The sequence below is a fragment of the Mchenga conophoros genome, linkage group LG13, assembly GCF_057382185.1.
Source record: "Mchenga conophoros isolate Kocher_MC1m ecotype Shallow Benthic linkage group LG13, M_conophoros_male_GT1.1, whole genome shotgun sequence".
NCBI lineage: Eukaryota > Metazoa > Chordata > Actinopteri > Cichliformes > Cichlidae > Mchenga > Mchenga conophoros.
This window is the reverse complement of record NC_140538.1, coordinates 25,610,173-25,636,207: the sequence shown is the minus strand read 5'-3', so window position 1 is coordinate 25,636,207 and position 26,035 is coordinate 25,610,173. Positions and strand designations below refer to the sequence as shown.

At 41.3% G+C, this 26,035-nt stretch overlaps 1 protein-coding gene across 1 annotated transcript; it reads left to right on the top strand.

The window, feature by feature from the left end:
* Positions 1 to 663: 663 nt before the first annotated feature.
* On the top strand, positions 664 to 26,035 carry LOC146561401 (heparan-alpha-glucosaminide N-acetyltransferase). Its single transcript, XM_085297468.1, has 18 exons — positions 664 to 793; positions 1,087 to 1,181; positions 5,004 to 5,125; positions 5,957 to 6,072; positions 7,770 to 7,839; positions 7,931 to 7,997; positions 9,927 to 10,009; positions 12,844 to 12,920; positions 13,753 to 13,783; positions 13,891 to 14,051; positions 17,030 to 17,142; positions 17,524 to 17,645; positions 18,294 to 18,417; positions 18,514 to 18,600; positions 21,154 to 21,231; positions 24,131 to 24,201; positions 25,280 to 25,392; positions 25,849 to 26,035. Exons 1-18 carry the CDS (start codon positions 712 to 714, stop codon positions 26,028 to 26,030), a joined length of 1,794 nt encoding a protein of 597 aa, XP_085153594.1. The 5' UTR covers positions 664 to 711; the 3' UTR covers positions 26,031 to 26,035.

Here is a 26,035-nt window from a genome sequence, read left to right as displayed (position 1 = left end):
CATCTGTTGCACAAGGCATGCATTAGGCCAGCTATTGTAGCACGATTCAGCACAAAGGCCAGTGCAGCAGTGTTTGCTGTGTGAAGAGAGAAGACACTGTACCTTTTATGCACACATATCAAACATGAACTTAATCCTAAGAATAATTACCTGCTGATATTAATGTCTTTTCTCCAGTTGACATCAGATTTAAAAAGGAGGTTGGCTCTTCAGCTTACCAGAGTTCATGCCAAAGGTTAACAACCCGCTCTTGTTAGATTGCCCCGGTGAACTCATCTGTCACTGTGAGCGCTCAGAGAAATGAAGTGGTTAATGGAATGAAAACAGGGAGAGGATGTGACAGGAGATCAGCATTTAACAGCTGACTGGACCTGGAAATGAGAGCGCTGCTAAAGCCATTTAGTTAGCTGTGATTTAGAACAAAACCATTAGACTGGGGTGAAACGGAGAGTGTCTGCTGACTGTGGCATTAATACAGAGCCACAGATACATACCTGTGACCGTTTTAAACTCACTGATTATTAGTCTGATTTTACTTAGCATCCCTCATGTCAAATCATGACAATGATTACATGTGATCTTAAATGTAAGCACAAAACAGCACATGAAAAGGGAACCAACAATTACGTATGCATACTGCCCTTTGACCACAGGTTATATTGTGAGAGTTATAAAGATGAGCAGTAGACAAGGCTGGTTACGGCTAGAAACATGGAGTCCAGGACACTGCTACATGCAAGTCTAACTTTGTTAATCCTCTTTACCAGCGGCATTGGAGGACAAATCGAAAATGGTGAGGAGGGTGGGGATCGCTCTGGTGAAGGCATCTGTGCACAAATGTCCTGGTAGTAGCAGCAAAAACTGTACTGTCTATACTCTTTTGATCTTCTTGTGAAAGTCACTGTTCGGTCTCCTTAATTCTGGTTTGAATTGAATTACAACAAATGGACATGTCAGTATGGGAATTTAGTCAGTGTCACGCTCACAGTGGTGATAGTGATTAGATGCCATGTTCTGTCATCTTGTCTTTATAATGTCCAAGAGAACTCTCAGCTAATAAATCAGGCCTGTGTTAAATCTATGCAGGCTCTCATCTGAAAATGGATCAGGCTTTGCTCATATTTCATAACCAGCTGACTGAAGAAGTGCATGCTTCCTACACATCAGATTACTGCTACAAGGTAAAGAATATCCACCGTCACTGTGGTTTTATTAAGACACAGCATCAGCAGGAAAATCGCTTTCAGTTCCTCAAAAAGTTTATAGTCACGCAAACTGATCTTAGCAAACATACAGATGCAGTAAAGTTAAACATTGTAATTCACTGTGAAGTTGTTGTCAAATTTCACATAAGGGAAATGTGTGATTTTCTCTCCTTTGTTATAAAATGAGCTTGATTGTCTCTGAGAGGAATGTGCTGTGGGTACAGCGCTACAGTTACTGCTGGAAAAAGCAACCATGAATTATTAAAGACATCAGGAAACGTAAAGGGAACATCATAAAAACATCACGAGACATATGAATATACGTAAAACCAGATAAACCTGTATGAAAAAACAAGACAAGCATAAAGTAAGAAAAATTTAGTGCTTAAAGTCCAAGTATGTGCTGTTCCTTGAATAATTTAACACTGCTGTTCAGCAGCATAATGGAGGCTGGAACATATGATACCTTTTGAACTTTGAACCTTGAGTATGCTTCCTCATGTCAAATGTTTGAATCCTGAGACGAGAGGATGTTACAAGTAAAGTACCTGCTTAGGCAGGCTCTGTATGGACTTGTATTTTTTCATTTCTGAAAATTCATTTGCAGCCATGCTTTTTTAGTGCATTGTTAGATTACTAAACCATGCTGTAATTTCATATTGAATAAGCTTTCTATGATTGCCCTGTAAAACCGTAACACTATTACTCACTCCATACCAGAGGTGTGGACTCGAGTCACATGACTTGGACTCGAGTCAGACTCGAGTCATTAATTTTATGACTTTAGACTTGACTTGAAAAAATGTTCTAAGACTTGTGACTTGACTTGGACTTTTACACCAATGACTTGGGACTTGAATTGGACTTGAACCGGTTTACTTGAAAAGACTTGATATTTTACCCCAAATATAAAATTTAACATGCATATTATATAGAGATTGAAAATGTGACGTCATTCACGGGTAGAACCGCAAAGGATTCTGGGAACTCGTGGCAAGCGGTACTAGCGCACGCAGGCTTTCAATTAAAATCAGTTAAACAGCGATAAAAAGAAACACAAAAATGTCAAGAAGCTGTTGTATTATTAACTGCAATAGCCGGTCGCATGACAGCCACGGGAAGCCGACGGGTAAAGAGATCGGTTGTTATCGGATTACGTCGTTGAAGAGAAATTGTTCGAGCCATGTTTCCGAAGTAACAAAGACGCGACGGGTGGCCTGGATTGCAGCCATTCAAAGACCAAATATAACGTCCCAGAACACTCCAGCTCACAGGTTAGTCTGCTCCAAGCATTTACACGAAGGTCAGTGTTTTTTAGTAGTTAATACGTCATTTTCATAACATAATTAGTGATATAGGTTACAAGCAAGTCTGGCGCTGAACAGAAATTGTCGCGCTATGCTCCTTTATTTATTGTGCATAAATAGTGAATTGTCCTGACACAATATTGCGTTTCGCTTCTGTTATTATGGTACATTGACAAAAACATATACTTTTATTCACAGGATAAAACAGGTTTTTTGTATCACTAATTGCCCAGTGCGATTACAGACTGCGGTAAAGTGAGCCGTCATTTGTGAGCCGCGGTCAAGCCAGCCGCCTCCTATCCGCGCGGTGATTACAGCATACAATATTGTTGTCACTGCTACATTTCTGTAACGCTACCAGAAATTATTTCCACTACTAATTAATTACCGTTGAGCTCAAAGGTCCTATTAATAAACGGTTAAGGAATGTGTATTTATGAAGACGATTTGTGAGACTGGTAAACTTATGATACGTACGATGGTCTTTCGTTCTACACGGTGCATTTCAAGGTCCTGCACCCATCCGTCGGTCAACTGTACCTGGGCTTGTTGCAGTGACCGGAAGTTACTAAACTTCATGAGTGTGTGCACTCACTCCAAGAAGCGTATAATTATAAATATGCATATAAATATGCTAAGATGAGATAGCTGACTTCATCTAACTAGCAAATGTTGTCCAGGCTACGTTGGTGATACAGTTTTTTTTAATGTGTATGATATTTTTGTCATGCGATTTTAAAGCTGGTCCTACAACCGCATCCAAGAATAACATGCAGCTTATCTCAGAACTGTCGGTGAAAATTATTCTTGGAGCTAAGTTTAATTGAGCTGCATTTTAAAGAGGTGCAATTTCACAATTTGTGTATATTTTCTAAGTTCACTATTTTGTCATGTGTTGAGAAAAACACAGATTTTAAAATTACATGGTCTAATATTTACATTTAGCATAACTGCAACATTATTTTTTCGTTTTTTTTTTTTTTAAAGACTCGAAAGGACTTGAAATTCAAAGTTTCAGACTTGTGACTTGACTCGGACTTTTACACCAGTGACTTGAGACTCGACTCTGACTTGCCTGACATTACTTGAGACTTGACTTGAGACTTACTTGAGACTTGCAAAACAATGACTTGGTCCCACCTCTGCTCCATACAGTCTTGGAAAGGAATTATCACTGGGTGTTTCCCAACTTAGTTTGTCAATGAGGAGACCTATTGTTTATACGTAGGCCGTCTTGGCTTGTAAATTCACTGCTCTGCACATTATATTACCATCCAACCTTTAATTATATTTTACTGTGCAACTGTTTTTGAGCCACCTGTCATTTCTTTATATTTTGCTTCCAGGAAGCCAGACTTTTCTTGCAATGTTTTAAAGTGTTCTTGAGCAATATTTCTCCAGGCCTTCTGAAGTTTTCTTTGGACACTGGCTGCTTTTTCACTCTTTTTCAGTCCTGACCAATTCCAGAGGAATGTGTTTTGTTTGTTAAACCACTTAACACTGACCTATGAATCATGCATGCATATAAAAGGCACTTAACTCAAGGGATGGACCAGTGTTGTGTCTACACAGGCAAAGACAGACAAAGAATCAATTTTAAATTTAATCTTTAGGCACTTTGTTAATAGCATCCTCTCATAAAAATCAACAAGGTGATTCCCAGAGCTATTAGCTGGAAACGTGGCATATTGCTCCATGTTCTTAAAAAGTGTAAGGAAACTGGACAAGTGGGGGACAGAAAAGGAAGAAGAAGGAGTTTTATGAGAAATTGTTTTAATGGAAGGCTGGCTGTCTAGAAAAAATTATCCAAGAAAAGAAACAGAGGAAAGGCTGAGGAATGCCAAATTACACAAAAACAGGTCTTACTGAGTGATGAATCCAAATTTTGTCCAAATCCTAGTTGAGCCTGCGTTTCAGTCGATAGTGTTGTCTTGTCAAAATTTATGGAATTATGACCACAAAAAAGAATCATCAAATTTTGATCCGCAATGCAGCACCATGTGGAAAGCATCGCATGGGCAACAGTTTCATTTTCCAGCACGACAATGATCCCCAACACAGTGTCAGCGCTGTAAAAGCGTACCTGGATAGAAAAACCACACGGTGCAAAACTAGCAGTCGTGGATTGGCCTCCTCAGAGCTCGGACCTCAACGTTATTGAAGCAGTGTGGGATCATCTTGACAGAGAAAAGACCAAAAGGCAGCCAACATACAAAGAAGAGCTTTCAATTTCCTTCAGGAAGCCTCAAGAACTCTTCCAACAGACTACTTAAAGAAATTACAAGGAAGCTAGAAGTTCAGACTGTGTTGAAGATTAAAGGAAGATTAAATATTGACTTTCTAGCTTGTCTGAATTGTACTATTTTTTCCCTTTTTGCACATTCCTTTAAATCATTAAATCAAATTAGTCTTTTACTTACAAACAATTATTCATTTTTATTAAGTTAATGCTAGGCCCATTTAATTATTATTTATTTGTTTTGCTTTTCAGTGTTTGTACCAACATTTGGTCACAGTGAAACCCAACAACAATAATGCTTCTGCAATAATCAGCACCAAATTTACTCTGACAGTACAAGTGGAATCACAAACCAGGAATGCAACCTTTTGCAGGTAACAAGTTAAACATTTGTTCAAGATGGTACTTAAAACAAATTAGATGCAAGTTGTCTCTCGTTTGCTTGTTTGCCTGTGAAAGTGCATTGCTCTTGTTTTAAGATATAATATAGTGTGGTGACATGATTGCATCAGCAGCCTGTGAAATTATTTACAGGGTTGGAGGAGTAACCCTGACCCATTTTCTGGACCTGAGTTATGCCCTCCCTTAAACCACCTCACAGTGTATTGATCACAGGCTGTTTTGGGGTTAATAAGACCTGACATTCCAATATTGATGAAAAGGGCTCATTAAAGCTTGAAAGCCACATGTCCTGGGGAAGAATCAGCTGGGATGTTAAACAGTTAGGACAGATCTAATATGTATAAACACCCAGAACATCCCACACAGGAGGGCAAAGCTTTCTATTTTGGGGCCACCTCTAAGCGATGGTGCACCATGAAAAGCCTTTGTGCTTTTTATGTCCTTTCAAAGGGCTGGGTCTTCTTAAATCAATGCTGAGGTCTCTAACCAGCCTGTGTTGCTATTGATTTACTTTTCCCAGTTTGAAAAAAACACTCCAAGTGATAGCTAGTATGTCATCCCAACAGTGAATCAATATGAGCGAGTCTTGCACAGGGATGTTTTTTTTGGGGCCTGAAACTGGAGACGGTGAGAAGACAGGGGCATGCACTTTAAGCCTTCAGACACTAGGTGGTGCTCCTGAGCTTTATAGTTGTGCTACTGCAGCAGGAGAGCAGCAATGTGCTTTTAAAGAAAACAGTTTAACCGGGCATCAAATAGGAGCTTTTAAGACTTTGTGACTATTTCACTGTTTTTCCATGCAGATGGAGTCAAACGTATGAGGAAGGTGGTCACTACTCTATTTGGATTTACACCCTAGATGCAAATAATCGCAGCTGCACTCACATTGTGGATAGAAGACCAAATAATGCCTATCTGCGTAAGTACGCAGCACTACTGAAAAATACATGAGGACAAATTTCCATGTTTTGAATCCCTGACCGACACTGCTGGGATTCAGCTGTGAGGGCGCAGTGACAGCAAAGGTACCTGTCTGCAAACTCCAGCCAAGCCTTTGATCCCATTAATTGAGTCAGCAAAGAGGAGAATCACTGCTTTTGTCCACATCCACTGAGCAGCAGTTCTCATCCATCTCTTGGGACATGATGTGTATTGATCAGATCAGACTCGCTTTCTTGAAAAGGGATAAAAGAAAAGCTTTTCTGCTTGTTTTGAAGGCCTGCTTCTGGCTCGTAGAGCATTGTGGGTAATACATTAGGGAGTGTGGAAGGATTAGGGCGTAATGGGATTTTGAAAGCGCCTCTCTCCATAATGCACACACTACTTAACAATATTGCAGATTATGTTGTAGATCAGACTTTTAAGGCCAAGTAGCCATTATCTGTTATGGTCAGTGTGACTGCACCTCTCACAGTATGATGATCTTCCATTAGCTCCACAGACCGGTGATTATACAAACTCCCCATAGGAATTGTTCACCTTAAGTAACGGTCTGGTCAGCAGCTCAAGAAAGGTATGAGGTGCTCTGCTAGGGAATTTTAAAAGTTTACTTCAGTGTCTGAGATTGATTGGCCACAGAGCAGCATGAGATCATTTCTTTAAGCATATGTTTCTGTGAAGCTGCTATCAAATGCACCCTTTAATCGTGTTAGTAGTGTATTCTGTATCACACCACAGACCACAAGTCACCTGCAGAGCCCTTAATTCTTACAAGGAAATCTACAGGATCGACTCCTATTAAGTCTTTGTTCGACTTTTATACATCAATGAACTCAAATTAATTCAGTTGTTTCAGTGTCTACCATTCATTTTCTATTTATACCAACGGTTACTGATGGAGCGAGCATGTCTGTGGCTGAGCTCTAATGTGGTTCATGCGCTGAGAGCTTTGTGGTGTTTTTATGAATGGACACCAGAGATGCCATGACTTTTCCGAGGAGATTAAGTGACCGCTCTTTGTTCAGAGTGGATGTCCTTGTGTGGATTCAGCTCGGCTTAAAATGGCATCTTTTTGTTTGTTCTTCCACTGCGTGTACTCTGCTCTCCTGTGCTTTGACGAAAGAAGACCATGTGGAGATTTCATAAAGCCTAGGTAGTTTTATAATCAGTACTACAGGTGTAAAATATCTCCCTTTGTTTGCAAATCGGTGGCTTTCAGAGCTCTATTCCTTTTTTGGGGGGGGCAAACAAAATCCATCTTCGCTACAGTGTTTGTGCCCTCTTGCACTGTAAACCTCAAGTTGACCCTGCTCCTATCTGTGCTGCCCTCCGGCAGTCTGGCAAAGTCATTGTTTTCTCATCCTTGTTCCAGCACAGCCTTACATTTTCATTTTCACATGCCTGCAGGGTTAGATTACCCGCAGTGATTACTCCTCGGCGGCTCAACCAAGACTTTTTCATTAGGTTCTTGTTTGTCACTTGAGGGATCCCCTTTGACATTGGTTGACTGAAAGACAGCCACAGGGGAGCCCACAGGCTAGTATAGCAGACAGTTTGGACTGGCAGTCATCCCCTTTATCCCCACTCAGATCCTGGTCTGATAGAGATGTAGTGTATAAAGTTTCTGACATGGACAGAGAATGGTACAGAATGATTTCCTTTTACTTATTTTTCCAGCTATTTTGGTGGCAGCACTCCTGCTGGCTGTAATCGCTCTGTTATTCGTTGTGATACCCTACATCTGCAGGTACATGTGTGTTTTTTACATCATCTGCAAGAATCCTGCACTGATTGCTTTTCCATCAGAACCGGGCAGCCTAAAGTTTTTCTTTTTCCAGGAGGCGTTGTACATCAAAATTTATAAAGACTATTTGCTGCCAAGGCCCACAGCATTCAGAAGAGAATGTAAGTTAAATGCTGCTTCTAATAAATATATTACATTGGATTTTTTTTTATGTCAGATGAGATTATATTTTGATTAAATAAGTCATAAACAGCTCAAAGTATGTCCATTATGAGTTTAAATTAAAAAGCAAATTATTTTTTAAATATACAGTAAATCTTTGCTACTGTTCTTGAAATACAAAATATAAAGTAACTACACAATCTCTTTCATGTAGAAACCTTTTTCTGGTAATCAAATATTGTTTGATCCAGCAGTTAAACTGCACCATTATCATTGGCCGGCTATGCAGCCCGAGATGCATTCTAAAATTGCTCTGAGGCTCCAGTCATCAAGCCGTTTGGGAGACACTAATGGAGTGATTGATATAAATGTTAGCAGAGCCAGTTACACAGCAGACTTACATAGAAAACGATACAGTGTTGTATCCGTCCAATCATCGGGCTTCATGGCAAGAGCTGCCATGTATTTTCAGTGAACATGAATAGCTCCTCTCATTCTTTCAAGCAAAATGTCTCTGGCTTCCATATGTTGTCTGGATGGCACGCAAATCCATCACGACATATTAGCGCGGGTGTCTTCCTGCTCTGGCTCTTTAAAATGCTGCATGGAGGCCAGCACGCCAGGCTAATCCAACTGAGAGGGCAACAGGCCAGAGTCATCGAAATGTTGCCTTTCACACAGTGAGAGGGGGGGGAAGACGCGGGGCGGAGAGAATTTTGAGGAGTTGTGAATGAGGAAGCAGTGAACCTTTGACTTTATCAGTATTTTTAAACAAGTTTGCTACCTGTTGCTACCTACAAATAAAAAGCCAAATGTGTTGCCATTTTATGTACAGTGTGCAAAAGTCTCCACTTAGTTCTTTATATTTTGCTTCCAAGGAGCCAGACGTTTTTGCAATGTTTTAAAAGTGCTCTTGAGCAAAAGTTATCCAGGTTTTTTCAACCTGTCACAAAAACACATGACATAAAATAGAATTTTTACACTGACGAGGTAAATTCCCAAACAGCTTTTAGCTGGAAACATGGCACATCTTGGCACGGTCTGCAGGATGTCCCTAAAAATGTAAAGAAACTGGAAAAAAGAAGAAGTCACAGGCCTGAAAGGCTACATACATAAACTGTCATGTTCTTAAGAAAATTCTTAAGAAAGTGAAACAAGGAGAAAATACTGCGGTAGGACATCAAGTCTTATGGAAAGATGAATCCATGGTTTTTATTTATTTTTTATATATTTGGAGGAGTTCAGCAGAGATGATTATCTATAACCATCTGTAAAACAAGGTGGAGGTTGTGTCATGTTTTGAGGTTGCATTTCAGTCGGTGATGTTGAGGATCTTGTAAAAACTGATGCAAGTATCAATGTAGAAAATGAATTTTCAGCATGATGGTGACCGTACCAAATACTGACTTTAAAGCTTGTTAGGAATAGTGCAGTTTATCCCTCATGTATTGTATTTCCATGTATTTTATCACAGGTCAACAAAACTCTGCCCCCGTTTTCCCATTTCCCAAGTAAAATCTAAAGAAATGAGCCCACTTTACATTAACTGGCCAGCAAGCAAAGACAGACAGCAGCACCTAGTTAATAAAGCAGAGCATTAAGCTGCTTAAGAATAACTCAGTGTTGTGCTTCATGTTTTTGGAACATTTGTGTTATCAAACTTTATGATTTGTTAGATGTCAAAAGTGTTTCTTCTTCTTCCTTTATTGATTTTTTTTTTTGCTGATTAGAAAACTATCTAGATATGAAAAATATGTAAGTTTGATTTGGGGTTTAAATATCTGCTTAAGCGACCTTAACCCTAAAAGTGCAACAATGAATGGAGCTTAAAGCACTGGTAATTGTCAAATCCCCTTAAGTAACCCACACTGGTGTTTTATCCCAGTGAGTGTTGACATTATTTTGTCTCCCTGCTGTTTTTTCTCCAGGAAGAATCACATGCTAGTGAAACTGCACACGGTGCTGTTAAAGCTAAACCAACACGTCTGCTCTCCCTGGATACTTTCCGAGGGTATGTTCACCTTCAACAGTCATTCGTGTTTATCGCTCTATCACCACATGGAGCTCGTTCACATGTTAATTCTTTTTAGAGAAGTTTGAGGCATCATAAAGATCTACAGGCCTGACATAATGAATAATTACAGGGGTCACAGTCTGGCCACATGCTCCTTCAAGCTTTTGTTATCAGGCGGTATAGCTTTGGGCATGGTTTCTGATAGCAGTGTGTGTTGGGTTTGGAACAGTGTGTTTCTGTTGGACAGGAGTGATGCATGTGATTGAATCTGGGCTCCCTGCTCGCCTTAATTGTGGCCTAGGGCTAGACACAAAGCACGCCTCTCTGGAAACAGGATGCTGGTGTGGCTTTGACCTCCCCCTCGCCAAATAATTGATGTAATAATACAGTCAACATATCAGCACACATCCACCCAGCAATAGAGCTCCTGCCAAACTGAAGAGCGAGAGGAAATCCAGCAGCACACAGGCAGCATCCAGCAGACAATTGGCATCTTCTCCATCTGTGGCTTCCTTTTGGACGAGGAGCCAGCTGAAAATCACCGAGCATATGTGGCGGGCTGAAAATACAACATGCTGTTATTTAGTTTGGGAGCTCAAGCGCTTGAGTGCATTTTCAGAATCTGTATGAGTTCAGGGGGAGGATACATTTCAGTTTTATTTCCCTTCATTTCCACTTCCTGCCTCAGTCCTCCTCAATCTCGTTAGCTGAAATGTCACTCCGGGGTTACAGGTGCGTACGTCCTGAATGGTAATACCGGAAACGCTCCTACCTGGCGTCACACTTAATCAAACTGTGACTCAGCTCTAAAGATTAACGCTGTGTGCGCCTCCTCAGACCCATGACTTATGATCCCTACCCCCGGATAAGTAACAGCTTTCTACAGAGAACAGACACATCAGTCATCTGCCATAAATGCTGAGACATTTCTGAAGCCAAACAGCTTTTCTTCCCAGCTGAAAGGTTTTTCTGATCATTGCTCGGGCTCTCCTGACATGATATACAGAGAACTGTGGCGTATGGTCGCACGTTAATTTTTCTAAAAGGATTTGGATTTTAATCTTGTGCCACATTGCTAAAAGCCTTTCACCAGTTTCGTCACCGTTGAAAATCGCACTGTCAGTAGTTAGCAGCAGCATACAACTGACGAAACAACTATTACAGCAAAACCAAGAACTGTGAGCCGCATTTAACAGCAGGTGGCTGACTCTTTCTGTGCCTTATTTTGACTGAGATCCAAGTTTTCCTACATATTGGGTTTCAGATACGCTCTGATGTTTGGCCACAAAAAAATAGAACCTTGGCTTTTCAACTGTAGTTGTAATTTATTATGACTAGATTGGGTGTCCGTGTACTTGATATGGCCAGTACAGTGGGTAACTCAACACTGTGCAGGGATAGACTGCAGCTATCCATTAGCAATGGGGGGAAAGTACTAAGCTGATACTCTAATTGGTAATGCATGTACAATGATTCAAATCAAAGACGTCCATAAGTGTCTATCAGTGAGTCATAACTGGCTGTCAGTGCTGCAACAGACAGGTCTCTCTGTAATCTGTTAGCTATAAATCATTCCTGCTCATTCCCAGAAAGGAATTAAGTCTATTACTAAAGTGGCAAATGTTCACTGCAGAGCTTCAAAGGCATATTAACAACCTAAACTTGATTAGGAACCAAAAAAAAAAAGAAAATGCCTGCTGTGTCAACCTGCACCTTATTAACTTTGATCCAACAGAAAACAAAGAGTTCCTTAGTGTACATTATGTTAATTGAGCACTCATCATAATTAGCAGCCTGTATTGTCACAGATGTGTGGCATATGTAAAGTGATGGGGGTCTCATTTCCAATCGGACAGCGGGGAATTTTAATTATAAGTATGGCCAATAATCTGGGATATTACTGCAATTTTCACAGGGTCTCATCTGGCTGGCGATTTAACCTTTGTCTTTGTTGCCATGACAACTAATGGATGCGTTCATCAAAATTTACACGATAGCTTGTGTGCGTGTGTGTGTGTGTGTGTGTGTGTGTGTGTGAGAGAGAGAGAGAGGAAGAGAACATGGACACATGCAGCAGGGTTTACTCTGCTTTAATAGCCCTTTTGAGATGATAGTGACCGATTAAAATCTTGTATCAGCAGGTTGGGGCTAAAAGAGCAGTAATGGCTTCAGTGCAGCTCTTAATTGAATCTAGGCAGAAAAACAAGAGGAGGCAGAGGTAGATACAGTGCACCTTATCAGGCAGGCTGTTTCTTAAAGGTTGTCGTAATGTTGTTACGACCCCCCCCCCCTTTATGATTTTATTACTCTTTTTGATTACGCACGAAAACATAAATTCACGTATTACAGATGGTGAAAAGATTCAGCCTGGCCCAGATCATTGCATTACCGTGCAAGTTTGTGTTGTGTAGTGGCCCACCGCCCATTTTCTGGCATGCAACGCAAACACCTTTTTCCCTCCAGTGTATGATTCAGTGAAGCACTCCATCACGTGCGCTGTGTTTCAGCAGACTCGGCCAGTGCTAAAGTATAAAGTGTATCATATATTAGATGCAAAGTCTTTAGTCAGCACTCCTGCTTGAGGAGATCCAGAGGACAAGCGTTCATTTCCTGAGTGATTCATAATGCTTAGATTGCATTACCTTGCATTTGGAGGGAGACTGAATAAAAGCCCCTCTTGTGTTCTCTTTAACTTTAATTCAGAAGTTAATTTTTAATTATAATCAAGGATTGCACTTGAATAATATATTTTTATTGACAGTTTTTCAGCCTCACTCACACATTTTCTTCATTTGTTCTTTCCTGGATATCGACTTGTATTGTCTTTATAGGTTTTCCCTGACTGTGATGGTGTTTGTGAACTATGGTGGTGGAGGCTACTGGTTCTTTCAGCACGCACCTTGGAACGGTTAAGTACATGATGCACGTGAATTGACATAAGGGAAAACTAAATCAGTTGCTTGTACCCTACAGCCCGCACCTTACTCCCTGCACACAACGATGATGCAGCAATCGCCTGATCTTCAGCGGCGAAATCCTCCCCATAGTGTTAGCAGAGTTTTCTGACGCGTTGTCACTAATTATGATGAATGTAGTTAAGAAAAACACAGGGTGTCATTTCTCATACAAGCAAAATCAACACCATGATCCATAGATGTTTATTCTTGTTAATGATCAGGGAGGAGAGGAGGAGGATTTAAATGACAGCTGGAAGAAGATGAGGGAGGAGGAAGGAATGAGTAACACTCCAATGTTATGATAGCCAGTATTGAGGTACTCTTAAGCAAGGCATCTTGGTTGAAGTAGAGATTTTGGTTGAAAAAGTATTTAAAACAAGAAAAAGTAAATATTCTTATAAACTTTCTTTTTTTTGTTTTAATTTCAGTTTCAATTTTTTCTCGAAAATTCCTGTAATTGTTTATGGGTGTTCACAATTTTAACTTTGTAATAGCTTTTTTTGCCACATGTACAGAGGTGCATTGATTTCAGAGCTGGATTGATTAATCTTCGCCTGGCTGCAGGACTGCTGCTGTCACAGGAGTGTAAATATTTATTAATCACGCCTCTTCAAAATGGAAAGTTAATGACAGAAGCAGCGCTTTAAGGACGGAGCATTGTTTTTAATTCATCTTGTTGTCTTTGTGTGTATGGAAGGGCAAGAACTTTAAACTCTCTGATGAGATCAAGTGTGTGTTGGTCTGTTGGTATTAATTGATTTTATGCTTCTGAAATTGTTGCAGGTCTAACTGTGGCGGATCTTGTCATGCCATGGTAGGTTTGGCACAAGGGGCCTGACCTATTTAACGTCTTTTACTACTTTTCTTGTTTGTACAGTTCATATGTGGGTTTGAATGGCATAATCCTGTTATGTCTTCCAGGTTTGTGTTTGTAATTGGGACCTCAGTGGCTTTGGCTTTCAGTTCCATGCAGAGGAGAGGAGTTAGCCGCCTGCAGCTGCTACGAAAAATCACCTGGAGAACAGTCGTCCTCTTGCTGCTCGGCTTCTGCTTTCTCAACTACTCTCCCAAAGACGGACCACGTAGGTGCACATTGTGTATTCTGATTCTCAGTCAAACTAAATCCTCATATGTGTGTATCTATCGATCTATCGATCGATATGTACTTTTTCAGGTCAGTTACACTACGCAGACTCCAGCTCATGTAGTAATATGTTCGCATACAGCAAAGCAAGTTTATTAGCACAGGTGGGGACAAGGATTTCTGTGTGGTAATATACCCGCTCATGTGCAAGCTTGAAGGCAAAGTGCATTTCCTGTAAATTGAGCAACATCAAATACTTTTGACACAGATGTCGTAACTAGATATTTCATTCGTCACTGCAACCAGTAGCTGCTGAATTCATTTTTTTAGGTGAAACTGAAATGATGAGTTTAGCTTTTCAAATGTGATAGCTACTTTTTTTTTTTACAGTCAAGTAAATTTCTTTGTTTGTTGGTCTGCGACAGAGATGTTAAGTGGGTTGATCTCCTGATTTGAGATAAAAGCCAAACTTCATGGCTGGGTCAGGGTTAAAGGAGAGGAATAATGCTGAAAATCCCCCATCCACCTGGGATGCAAAGGGCGCCCTTCACACATTAGCTATCTGTGGTGCTAATGGACTTTCCTGGGTGGATGTCTGCTTAACTGGGTTAACAAAAATATTGTTGTTGTGTGTGCAGTCTCAAAATCCAGCACCAGGGGACGTTTAACAGAGGCAGATAGAGCAAAAACAACCGCTGTGGTAATGGACAATTACAAACAGATAGTGTTACAGCCGTCAGCTCCACGCAGCTGCTGTAGACTCTGCTGCTGGAGCTGGTCACAACAGCACACTGACTTTTACCATAAACTGCAGCTTTGCCCTCTGTCTCCAAGGACGTCCTCTGCAGCTCAGTCGCAGAGCTTGATCTAATAAGAGAATGGAGTCACATTAACTCAATATGTTAAATGCTTTTCAATGTCAGAAGAGAGAAAAGGAGGTATTAACCTTTGACATCAAATAGGAGTAATTTCAAAAACCCTACCGTGGTTAGATGTCCCAAAAAGTGGTCAAAGCAGATTCATATTAAAAACCTTGAAATGTAGTTACTTTATTCTCGAAATAAATACAAACTTACTATACAAAATATGATTTGGATGAGATGCGTGAGGCGTGAGAGTTGATTCATTCAAACCCCTGCCACCGAGTTGCCTTAAGAGGACGTTCGAACACAAAAAACCAGTCGTTTTGAAAAGTTCTGGCTGCCCTACTTTTTTAGTGGCTTTTTCAGTTTTGCTGACTACCAACATATTATAATATTGTCTATCTATCACTGAAAGTGCTCATAGATTGGAAGCAGACAGCTTCAGTTAAATAGTATTGAACGTCAAAAAAGGTGTCCGTTACACACAAACACAAAGAAAATGCATAAATGTGGGAGAAAAACTGTGTTACAGTCTGCTGCAGCTTACTTTCAAACTCTTGTGTAAATGGATTCAACTTAAAATGATAATTCTTATTAAACATGAAATTTTCCCATTTTGCTCTTTTCTGCTATTTGATTCTTAATTATTTATTCTAATACTGTGCAAAAGATTTGAACCATCCTAGATTTCTTTATATTTTCTTCCAGGGTGCCAGACTGTCATGTTAATGTTACCACTGAGCCACTAAAGGCTGATAGTGTATTGTCATCAATACAATTGACTGCTTTTTCACTCATTTTCAGTCTAGTCCTTGTGCCTAACCATTTCCAGGGATGCTTGTTTGTTACGCTCTTTAACAAACAATTAAAGAACCGAATCTTTAATCTTTGTTACTTTGTTCTGTAACTTGTCACAGAAACACATAATTTCTTCCCATTTGTGTGAGGAGAGCGCTGCGACGGTGACTGTTAGCAGCCTTCTGTTAAACACGGTGGAGGCTCAGTCATGGTTTGGGCCTGCATTTCAGCCAGTGCTGTTGGGTATCTTAGCAAAATTGATAACATTACGAATGCAGGAAAGTACCATCAGATTTTGATCCACAATGCAGTATCATCTGGAAAATATCTGGTTAACAACAGCTTCATTTTTTCAGCATGGAAATGATGACAAACACAACTCAGCACAATCAGCAAAATGATACCTGGATAGAAAAACGCAGTGAAACACAATTAGTCAAGGATAGGTCTCCATAGAGCCCAGACCTCAACGTGACTGAAGCGGTGTGGGATCATCTTTACAGAGAACAGAACAAAAGGCAGCCAACATCCAAAGAAAAGCTTTAACTGTCCTTCAAGAAACCTGGAGAACTACTCCTGAAAACTATCTGAAGAAAGCTTTCCTAAGACAGTTCAGGCTGTGTAGAAAAAATATATTGACTTTCGATCTCGTCAAAATTGTCACATCAAACTCTATTTTTGCCTTATATGTATAGAGGAATGAACAATGGCTCAATACTTTTGCACATTCCTGTAGGACGTGATAATTTTATCAGGCGACAGACACAGTCAATTATCTCTGCAGGGGTGTGTAACATATATCTTTAACTAAAGTGTCATTAGTAAGAGCTTCCCCTTTTCCTGCGAAAGAAAAGATTTCCGCCTCTTATTTGATTTGTCCGGATCAATGATTGGGATCATATTGTTTTTACGGCACTTTGCGTGGCAAAGAGGTTTTCAATTAGCTAATGTGTAGATTACCATCAATCTCTCTCCAGCAGCAGCAAGTCCTATCCTTCCCAATTTGGTGAGACCGAGAGATAACTGTTGATGAATGTTTGATTAGCTACCCTCTTTCTTGACATGTTCGTATCCTGAAGGCTGACATGAGCTCTCTCCAGCCTTTATGCCGTACATCAACTTGCTATCAGAAGTAGTTGTAGTAATAGTGGCGTCGGGATAATTGGGAAAATTCTTGATTTCTTGTGTCTACAGAAATGACTTAATATGCGTGCTTTTTGTGAATTATAAGTTCATATGTTATTTAAATCACTGTCTGTCAGTATTAAGGTGCCACAGTGAGCGTTCATGCTGTGTGTTCTTCACTGTGCTCTAGTGTCCTGGTCCTGGCTGAGGATCCCAGGAGTGCTGCAGCGTCTGGGCTTCACCTACTTTGTTCTGTCTCTCCTGCAGACTTTCTGGGGCCAGAAAGAAATCCCACTGACTGCGGTGAGCAGTTCTGTCAAGTTCAGTTATTTCAGTCATTACACACAAGAGAAAAAATTAAAGGAGTCTAACCTGAAAAAGCACACGAATAACAAGTCAAAGAGTCGATGGACCTGTGAGTTCAGTGCAGTGGAAGTCTTTGTTGAACAGTTCAACAAGTTCCATCCATTCGTTACGTGCGGAGCTCAGATATTCGTCCAGATTAACAGACAGACATCTCTAAAGCTCCAAGAAGAGTTAAAAATGTTTAGTAATTATGAATTTGTTGTGTATTCAAGTGGACCAATCTATCCCAAAACTTAGTTTAATGCTAAAAAAATACCTAAATGCGAAACAGTTTTGGACCTAAAAACAAAAATATTATGTGCTTTATGTATGATGCAGTATAACGGGTGGAACCCGGTCCAGGATATTCTCCTTTACTGGCCGCAGTGGCTGATCATCATCCTGCTGGAGACTTTGTGGCTGTGCTTAACTTTCCTCATGCCTGTTCCCAACTGCCCCACGTAAGTCTGGACATGACTCCCACTGTCATATAGCATTTCAGGTCAAATCTCCTCACTAATGCATCGTACACTTAAGCTAAAAGCATAAATTTCCTATGTGTCGAAGCTGAGATAATCTCCAGTTGGGCCTGTTTGTGCTGCAACAGTGTGAGTGTGCACCTTGTGTTGCAGGTGTTATGAACCGTTGTGATTTATGGGCCCGTGGTGGATGCTTCAGAGAGCCTAATTAGCCAATCTCAGTCTGTCATGTGCAATAAGAGGAGCGGAGGCAGAGGATCCATCTTCCTCGCTCTGTGTCTTCTGCTTTTTGTCTTTTGTTTTGTTTTTTCCTTCTCTGTGACCCTGCATGACATCACGTTTACAGTACTGTGGGTTCAAGCTGTAGCACTTTTTACTCTCAGTCCTTCTGTGTCTTTTCATCTGATTGAGTTTTGGGTTTTTTCTTCCTTGAACGTGAATGTGTGGTGGCTTGAGACACAACTGCTATACAGGGTTTAAGAATATTAAAATCACCTTTGGTATTAGAACACCGAGCGTTCTCTGCTGCATCTGGGTATTGTGTTTTCATATAAACACAAAACACTTCATTAAACATTGTTTTTTTGTAATAACTACAGCTACAATAATTATGTTCTTGTTTGATAACAGAGGGTATTTAGGAGCCGGTGGAATTGGCGATAACGGGCTTTACCCAAACTGCACGGGAGGTGCAGCGGGATACATCGATAGGTGGATGTTTGGTGATAACATGTACAGATACCCCACGTGCAAAGTAGGAATGTTCATCACATATTGCAATACAATGCTTCTGCTATAAACCAATGTAGGTGAAATTATAAACTGCATGGTTTTGTTTTGCTTTTTCCAGGAAATGTATCGCACCACACAGCCCTTTGACCCAGAGGGGGTTCTGAGTACCATCAACTCCATTGTCATTGGATTTCTAGGGATGCAGGTAAGATCTAAGTTTCTCCTGTACGATGCAGTGAGTGGCATGAGTGGCAAAAAAAAAAAAGTCTTAGTCCTGCCTTTGTATTTTTTTGCGCAGCCTTAATAAATGGCTTGCTTCTGCCAAGTTTAGTCCAAGTGTCTGCATTTTTAGTGACCTGCATAGGCAGATCTTGACAATTGTCCAATCCACCACATCCCAAAGGTTCTGTATTGAATAGAGACCTGATGACTGTAGTGACCACCTAAGAGATGATTTGAGCTTTATAATATGCTGCGTGTACCCACCAGGTGATATGTACACTGTGGTCACAAAGCGATGGACTGATTGGCAACAATACTCAGGTTGGCTGTGAAGAAGAATGCTCAGTGGGTACTGAGTGTGCCAAAAATATTTCCGACACCTGATAACAGCACCACCACTAGCCTGAACTGTTGATACAGTGCAGGACAGATCCACTCATATGTTTTTTATGCCAAATCTGTATTTGTTCACTATTCATTTAGGTAAAATTACCTATGCCATACATAGCTTTGGTTAAATTGTTTAAATCAGCTTTTAAACTCTGCAAAATCCATCCATCCATTCATCTTCATCCGCTTTATCCGAGGCCGGGTCGCGGGGGCAGCAGCCTAAGCAAAGAGGCCCAGACCTCCCTCTCCCCAGCCACCTCCTCCAGCTTATCCGGGGGAACACCAAGGCGTTCCCAGGCCAGCCGAGAGATATAATCTCTCCAGCGTGTCCTGGGTCTGCCCCGGGGCCTCGTCCCGGTGGGACATGCCTGGAACACCTCACCCAGGAGGCGCCCAGGGGGCATCCTTGTCAGATGCCCGAACCACCTCAGCTGGCTCCTTTCGATGTGGAGCAGCAGCGGCTCTACTCTGAGCCCCTCCCGGATGGCCGAACTTCTCACCCTATCTCTAAGGGAGAGGCCAGCCACCCTTTGGAGGAAGCTCATTTCTGCAAAATTAACAAGCTAAATGTCCCAGTCCTCTTTAATGTGGACAACCCTCATGGTCATGTGGTTGCTGGAGTCCAGCCCAGCTGGTAGACTGGCATCCTGTTCAGGTTGTAACCCGTAACCCAGTATCACAGGGCTAATATGTAGAGACAGTGAACTGCTGGCATTCATATTTACACCAAGTTAGAATCTCTAGTTAACCTAACGTGTGTCTTTGGGCTGCTTGAGAAAGCTCGATTACCTGGAGAGAGCCAATGCAGTCGCTGGGAGAATCTGTACAGTCCACACAGAAAGACTCCGGCTGGCTTGCGGCTTCAAACCCAGAATCTCTTTGCTGTGAGATGACAATGCTAACCACTGCACCACTGTACTGTTAACTGAGAAAATAGTTGCCATGAATTGATTTCGAGCCTAAAAAATATATGTATGTTTTGTGTTTTCAAAATGCATTGCAAAAAAACCTTAAAGTTTTATTTGCCTCCACTGGACTTGATCCTGAATAGAAACTGTACATTTTAGAGTCTCTGCAGGTTTATAAAACATTAGAAGTACACAACAAAATACTGCAATAATAATAATAAGCCCACTTATTCAAAAAGGTCTTATAAACCCACAACTAGTGGTTTATGGCTCCATCTACCTGATTGTGGTTCTGCCTGATATTTCTTCCTGTCAAACGGGAGTTTTTCCTTCCCACAGTCACCAAGTGCTTGCTCACAGGGGGTTGTCTGATGGTTGGAGTTTTTTCTGTATTATTATATGGTCTTTGCCTTACAATATAAAGCACTTTAGACAACTGTTGTTGTGATTTGGCACTATTTTAATAAAGTTTAATTGAATTCAACTGAACACAAAACTTTCCTGTCAAAAACAAAAAGCAGGCTGAAAATATCTTAGAGATAGGAAATGATCAGAACCTTCTGAAGATGTGACTTTAAAATACTCAGTTTGACTTGATTAGACTGAAAGTTTTAATGGCTTCATTGTGCAGACAGTGATGCTCTTCAGTGTTAATATGTTAATATAAACCTACAGTGTGACTACAGTAAAGATTATGTGACAGATGTTTTCCTGTCTCACTGTAAATGCACAGCTGCCCTACTTTAATGACAAAATGCTGTTAGAAAGTAGGAAGGCCCTTTTTGTTCTTCAGACCTGCGTCTCAGATGGTGACAGTGGCACTTATAACCATTTGGGTTGTGGGAAGGTAACATGAAAAAGTGACCACATTGCTCAATTCCCCGTGGGCGGTTTGCTCTGAGCCCTTCAGTCAGCGAGTCTTAGACGACACGCCAGGTGTCCGCTGGCTTCCTCTGTGTTGGTCCATGCTAATGTTCACAGCTGAAACATATTCATCATCACCAAATTAATCAGAGGGTGCGGATGACTAACACCCCACATCTGGCTCCATGGGATAGGAGAAACGTGACCGCCATGTCAGGGACGTGGCTTCGACAGCCACATCCCAGGCCTATTTGGTTACCCAAGGGCAAGTACGCGGACACACCGGGTGTTGGTGTTTATGTGGTATTTCTCATTAAAGAGATGAGTGAATAGGCTGTGGGGTCTGTACTTATTTCTGCCTCTTTCTTTCACAGGCGGGGAAAATTATAATTTTCTACAAAAAGATGAATATCCACATCCTGTGCCGATTCCTAGTGTGGACCCTCATCCTGGTACGTGGAGGTTTTAAGCAGAGCTGCTGTAGGAAATGAATATAAAGTCAGTTGTTAATTTAAAACCAAGACACCCAATAACTGTCCTGCTCCTGTGATTCACTCAGAGCCGAGCACTTTTATGGTCTCAGTGTTTCACTTCACCTTGCAGGTAAATTCTGCAACGTGTTTTCCAGCCTCTTGGGTATTAGTCATACTGTAGCTTGCTGAAGTCATTCATTAGCAGGACTTAGCAGAGGACATGTGTGTGATCTCAGTACAATTAAACAACATCCATGTGTGGCTGTGTTTCCGGGCAGACATGGGTATCCGGACCCTCGGGGGAATACACGCTGCGTCTCGTTGCCTCTCTGTGCTTTACATGTGGTTTTGGATTGGAAGAGTTATGCATATTACTTACAGTCTGCTGCAAGCATAAAAGCATCTACTCTAAGAGTATGATCAGTTTAGGAAGCTGCAAGCGAGGTCTCAATAAGCAAACCAAACATGGCAGATTTAAGAAAGGAATTATTAAAGTGCATTCAAACCTAGGATAAAAAGGTAATGCCTGTCTGAAAAGCTTTTAAGGTCATATTTGTTTGAGATTCTGGGTGGTCTTAAAACACAAAAAGAGCCAGGCTGGCCTCCATTTCATTTAGAGGGGGAATGCGTCCTCCAGGGAGAAGCCAAGTGTTACAGGAGATGGCTTGTTTTGTATTTCTAAACCTGTGACAGGAGGCTGCTAGTCTGCTCTAGCAAGACTGACAGACAGACACGTAGGAAGGCTAGTCTCCGCTGAACTGTGCTTGCCACTGTTTTTATGTACGTGCAGCGTGATGCTCCAGAGATATAGCTCATTTGTGAAACGGGGTTAGGAGGAGCCTGCGTGCTGTGGAGGCAGACATCCTGAACCGGCAGCTCTGTGACCTGGAGCGATGATAGAGCTGGAAGAGCTGGCTGCATCGCACGGCCTTTGAAATCAAGCTGCGCAGGACGGAAAATCTGTGCAGCGAAAGAAAAAACACACAGAAGCAGGGAAAGACTTGTCTGAAGTTCTGTAGTTCCAGTATATTTGGGTGCCTTTTCTGTCCAGCTTTGGGTATCAGGTTCCTTCAGAGTGTTACGTGTATGACTGCAAGACGTTTATTTACTTATTTGACACATGAGTTGAAACAGCGTTGAAGGTTCTGGTGTTAAAGAAATTGTTTATTTTATTTACTACTATGTCATAAGGTTTTTCAAGTCAAATCTGTTTATTTTTGTAGTCTAATATGTCCAAAACAATATCTCAGTGAAGTTTTAAAGGTCTGTAACAGCAGCGTTTTTCCATCCAGACAGTATTTTCCAAAAGGACAGTAGGAAGAAACTCAGTGACAGAGTCCTGCTCGTATATGTGAGAATCAATTGAAATTCTGTTGCGAGAATTTAACGTCATTAACCTCACTTCTTAAAGGACAAAGCTCCATTATGTCTCCAGGTGTTGAATCTTATTGACTATCATTGTGTGATGAGTGGCTGGAGGGAGGTGACATAAATTAGATCCATTTAGCTTCTCCCAGCGGCGCACAGTGACAAAGTAGCTCATGCTGTCATAAATAAACATTAGGCTTTAATGTTTTTTCCACTGTATCTCATTGTTTACCAGCTGATAGATGCTGCGGATGCTACTCAAGATTACAGTGTTGGAGGTGCGATATTCTGGATCTTACAGTATTTAGATGTGGCTCGACAGAGTAGCTTAAATCCTGGTTAGCTGAGATAGAAAAATGCAATAGAATAGATTTTCTCACATTGCATCGGCTGGCAGTGAGAGCAGACCATCGTTATTGATTTTAGGAACAGACACGGGAATAAAGAATCAGCGCAGCATATATTTGTTTCACCGTTTCTGCACGTGTATATTTGATTTGACTTTTTTAATCTCAGTGGTTAAGTCTATTTTTGGTTGTATGTCTTACCAACACAGAAAGCAAAATTAGTTTTAGCGATTGGCCTGCTCTTGATATTGACTTTTCTAATAAGATTTCGGCTCAAAGGGGGAGGCAGGAAGCAGAGCCGAGCTGCCTTTTGTTTCAGACATGTGCTCTTAACATTAGCAGGTTTCCTCAGAGGAGGAGAAAACTTATTACTGCACACACCCGACAACTGGGTCGGCGTTAAGCACAGGAAAAACAGAAAGTGTGGATACAGTAAACATCAGGCCATGGTTTATTGTTTTGTGATCTCTGTGGCAGGCTGATATTCACAGGCAGCCATGTGTCTTCCTCATAATAAACAGCAGCCCCTGTTAATTAAAGTCCAACGATCAGGCTCCAGAAGTGAGAGATTGAAATTGAGCGATTGCCCCACATACCAGCCCCATCCCACATCCTGCTGCCTGGATAGCCTGGAGACTCAATCCAGCCCCAGCTAGGCTATTTCCACACCATCGATTCTGTCATCTATACACATGATGGATATCCACCTAACGAGCATGTTTGGATCCTGATCTGCTGTCCTGGGTTTCTCTGTGCAGCACAAAATCTTTCTTCATGTATCTAAATCATACAGGGAGGGTGGGGGATAGTTAAGACTATGAAAGTGCTTACTGATGTAGAGTTGAGCAGATCATGAGTAAATATGAACATGGAGTCAGTTGGGCCTCAGTGTGTTGGACTTTGTAGATGCCTCTCGGTGGTGTTTTACTGTAGTGACAAACCCACATTTTAATGTTTTTCAGCTCATTGTTTTGGTGTGTTTGCAGTCCTGTCTAGTGTTTTGTGTGTGTGTATAAGTTAATGGACCATGTCCACGTAACTCTCTGATTGTCGGTTTATCTGGTGGACTCTGCTTGATACTGTTGCCTCACGTTTTAGCAGCCCAATACAGATTGCTTTATCGCCCTCCATCGATTTGAAATCTGTTTCATTTCCACCCTCAGGGAATCTCCGCAGCCATCCTTTCTAAGTGCACGCGAGACGGAGGATTTATACCTGTCAATAAAAACCTTTGGTAAGTGCTTCCTGACCCTCTAAATCCAGCCACTTTTCCTCACAAAAAAAGAAAGGATGGGATTTCCAACAGACACAAATCAAGGCTGCTAAAACACGCGTTTACTTACCTCTAACGACAGCTACGGCTGTAAATAATCACCCGGGCTGTTGGGAGTGTGAGGTGTTGCCGTTATACATCCTCCCAACATGATCACTCTTCCTTACGGCCAGCGAAATAAAGAATGCTTCATCCTCCCCCAGAAGCACTCACTCACTGTTTTACCACCTCTGTGTGATGGAAAGAGCTCAGACTCTGGGAAATGTAACTGTATAACCACAGCGCAGTCTTAACTGCTCCCAAACTATTAGAAGCCTTTTTAGAAAAACAAGGCACAGCACTTTGGTAAATGTTTGTAATGATTTTGCATGAAATGTGACACAGTTACCACCTCACACATCGGTTACTTTATGACTCGTGCATTTGTTTCCACTCCCACATTTCCCTTTATATGTGATGTGAATCATTCAAATGTTGTAGCAGGAAGAACGCCATTTCATCTGTGATGTGTAAGCAAATTCCTCATGATGTTCCACATGGGGCATCACTTGCCATTACCTACCTGGCTTTTATAGGCAGTTCATCATGCACAGGTTATTGAGCTCCTGGGTACAAGTCCTTGCCGGGATGTCTAAAAGTAATTAACTCCAAGCTAAGAGTCGTTTTTGGCTCGACTTCAGCTGAGATAAAGAAATAAAAAATAAATGCAGGGAGGCTCTAGAAAGGAGCCATTTTACATGCGATAATATTTCATCATGCATTCTTGCACTTAGGAACAGACAGAGACGTGGTTAGCTGGCACAGCTCCATGAGGCACATGCCAAGGGTCCATATGCTGATGCTATAGACAAGTCCAGCAAACTGCCTCACTGTTTGTAGGACAGACTCTGGGTGTTATTTATCTGCAGCAGAGGATTGATGGACTGAGTGTGTTTACACTGTTCTTCACACCATTCTGCTCAGATTTTAGTGATGCCCAAATGTGCCAAGTAAAATGTTGCTGTTGTAGTAAAGTGTTGTCGATGGTCTGTTTCTTCAGGTCGTTGTCCTATATCATGTGTATGGGCTGTTTGTCTTTCCTGCTGCTGGGAGGCATGTTCTTTGTCGTCGACATCAAGGGCTGGTGGGGTGGACAGCCATTCATATACCCAGGTATGTTTCTTCTTGTACTGACAGGCTGCTTTACAAAGGTGTATGTGCTTTGGTTGGAATAAAAACCTCACAAACGCTGGAACGTAGTTTAAAATATTGACTACAATGACAATTGTGTTTGGCAACTCATTAGCTGATTATGCAAAGACAAACATTTTTCAGCCTAATATAACAAATGTCCTGAAAGCCTTTGTAGGGATTATAGTCTAGGTTTTGGACTTGTGGTCCTCACTCTTTTCTTCCAGTAATTTTTTTGCATTATTGGCCAGACTCCCAGAGAAGAGTTTAAACTGATTAGCTCATTTGGAAAGCTTTTTGGAAAGCATCCCTGCAATAAAGCCTTTACTTTTTGCACATAACTTTAGTCATTCAGCTATTATGGAAAGCAGGGAAAAATCCTTTAAATTGTATAAATCCTGTTCAATAACTTGTCTTTTTTCCACCCCTCTTCCACAGGGATGAACTCCATCTTTGTGTATGTTGGCCACTCTCTCCTGGGCTTCTACTTCCCTTTCAGCTGGGAAATGCGCTTCCAGCAGAGCCACTGGGAGTGGCTCTTTCAAAGCCTGTGGGGGACTGCACTGTGGCTGCTCATCGCCTACCTGCTCTACAGGAAGAAATTTTTCCTCAAAATATAAGCAGG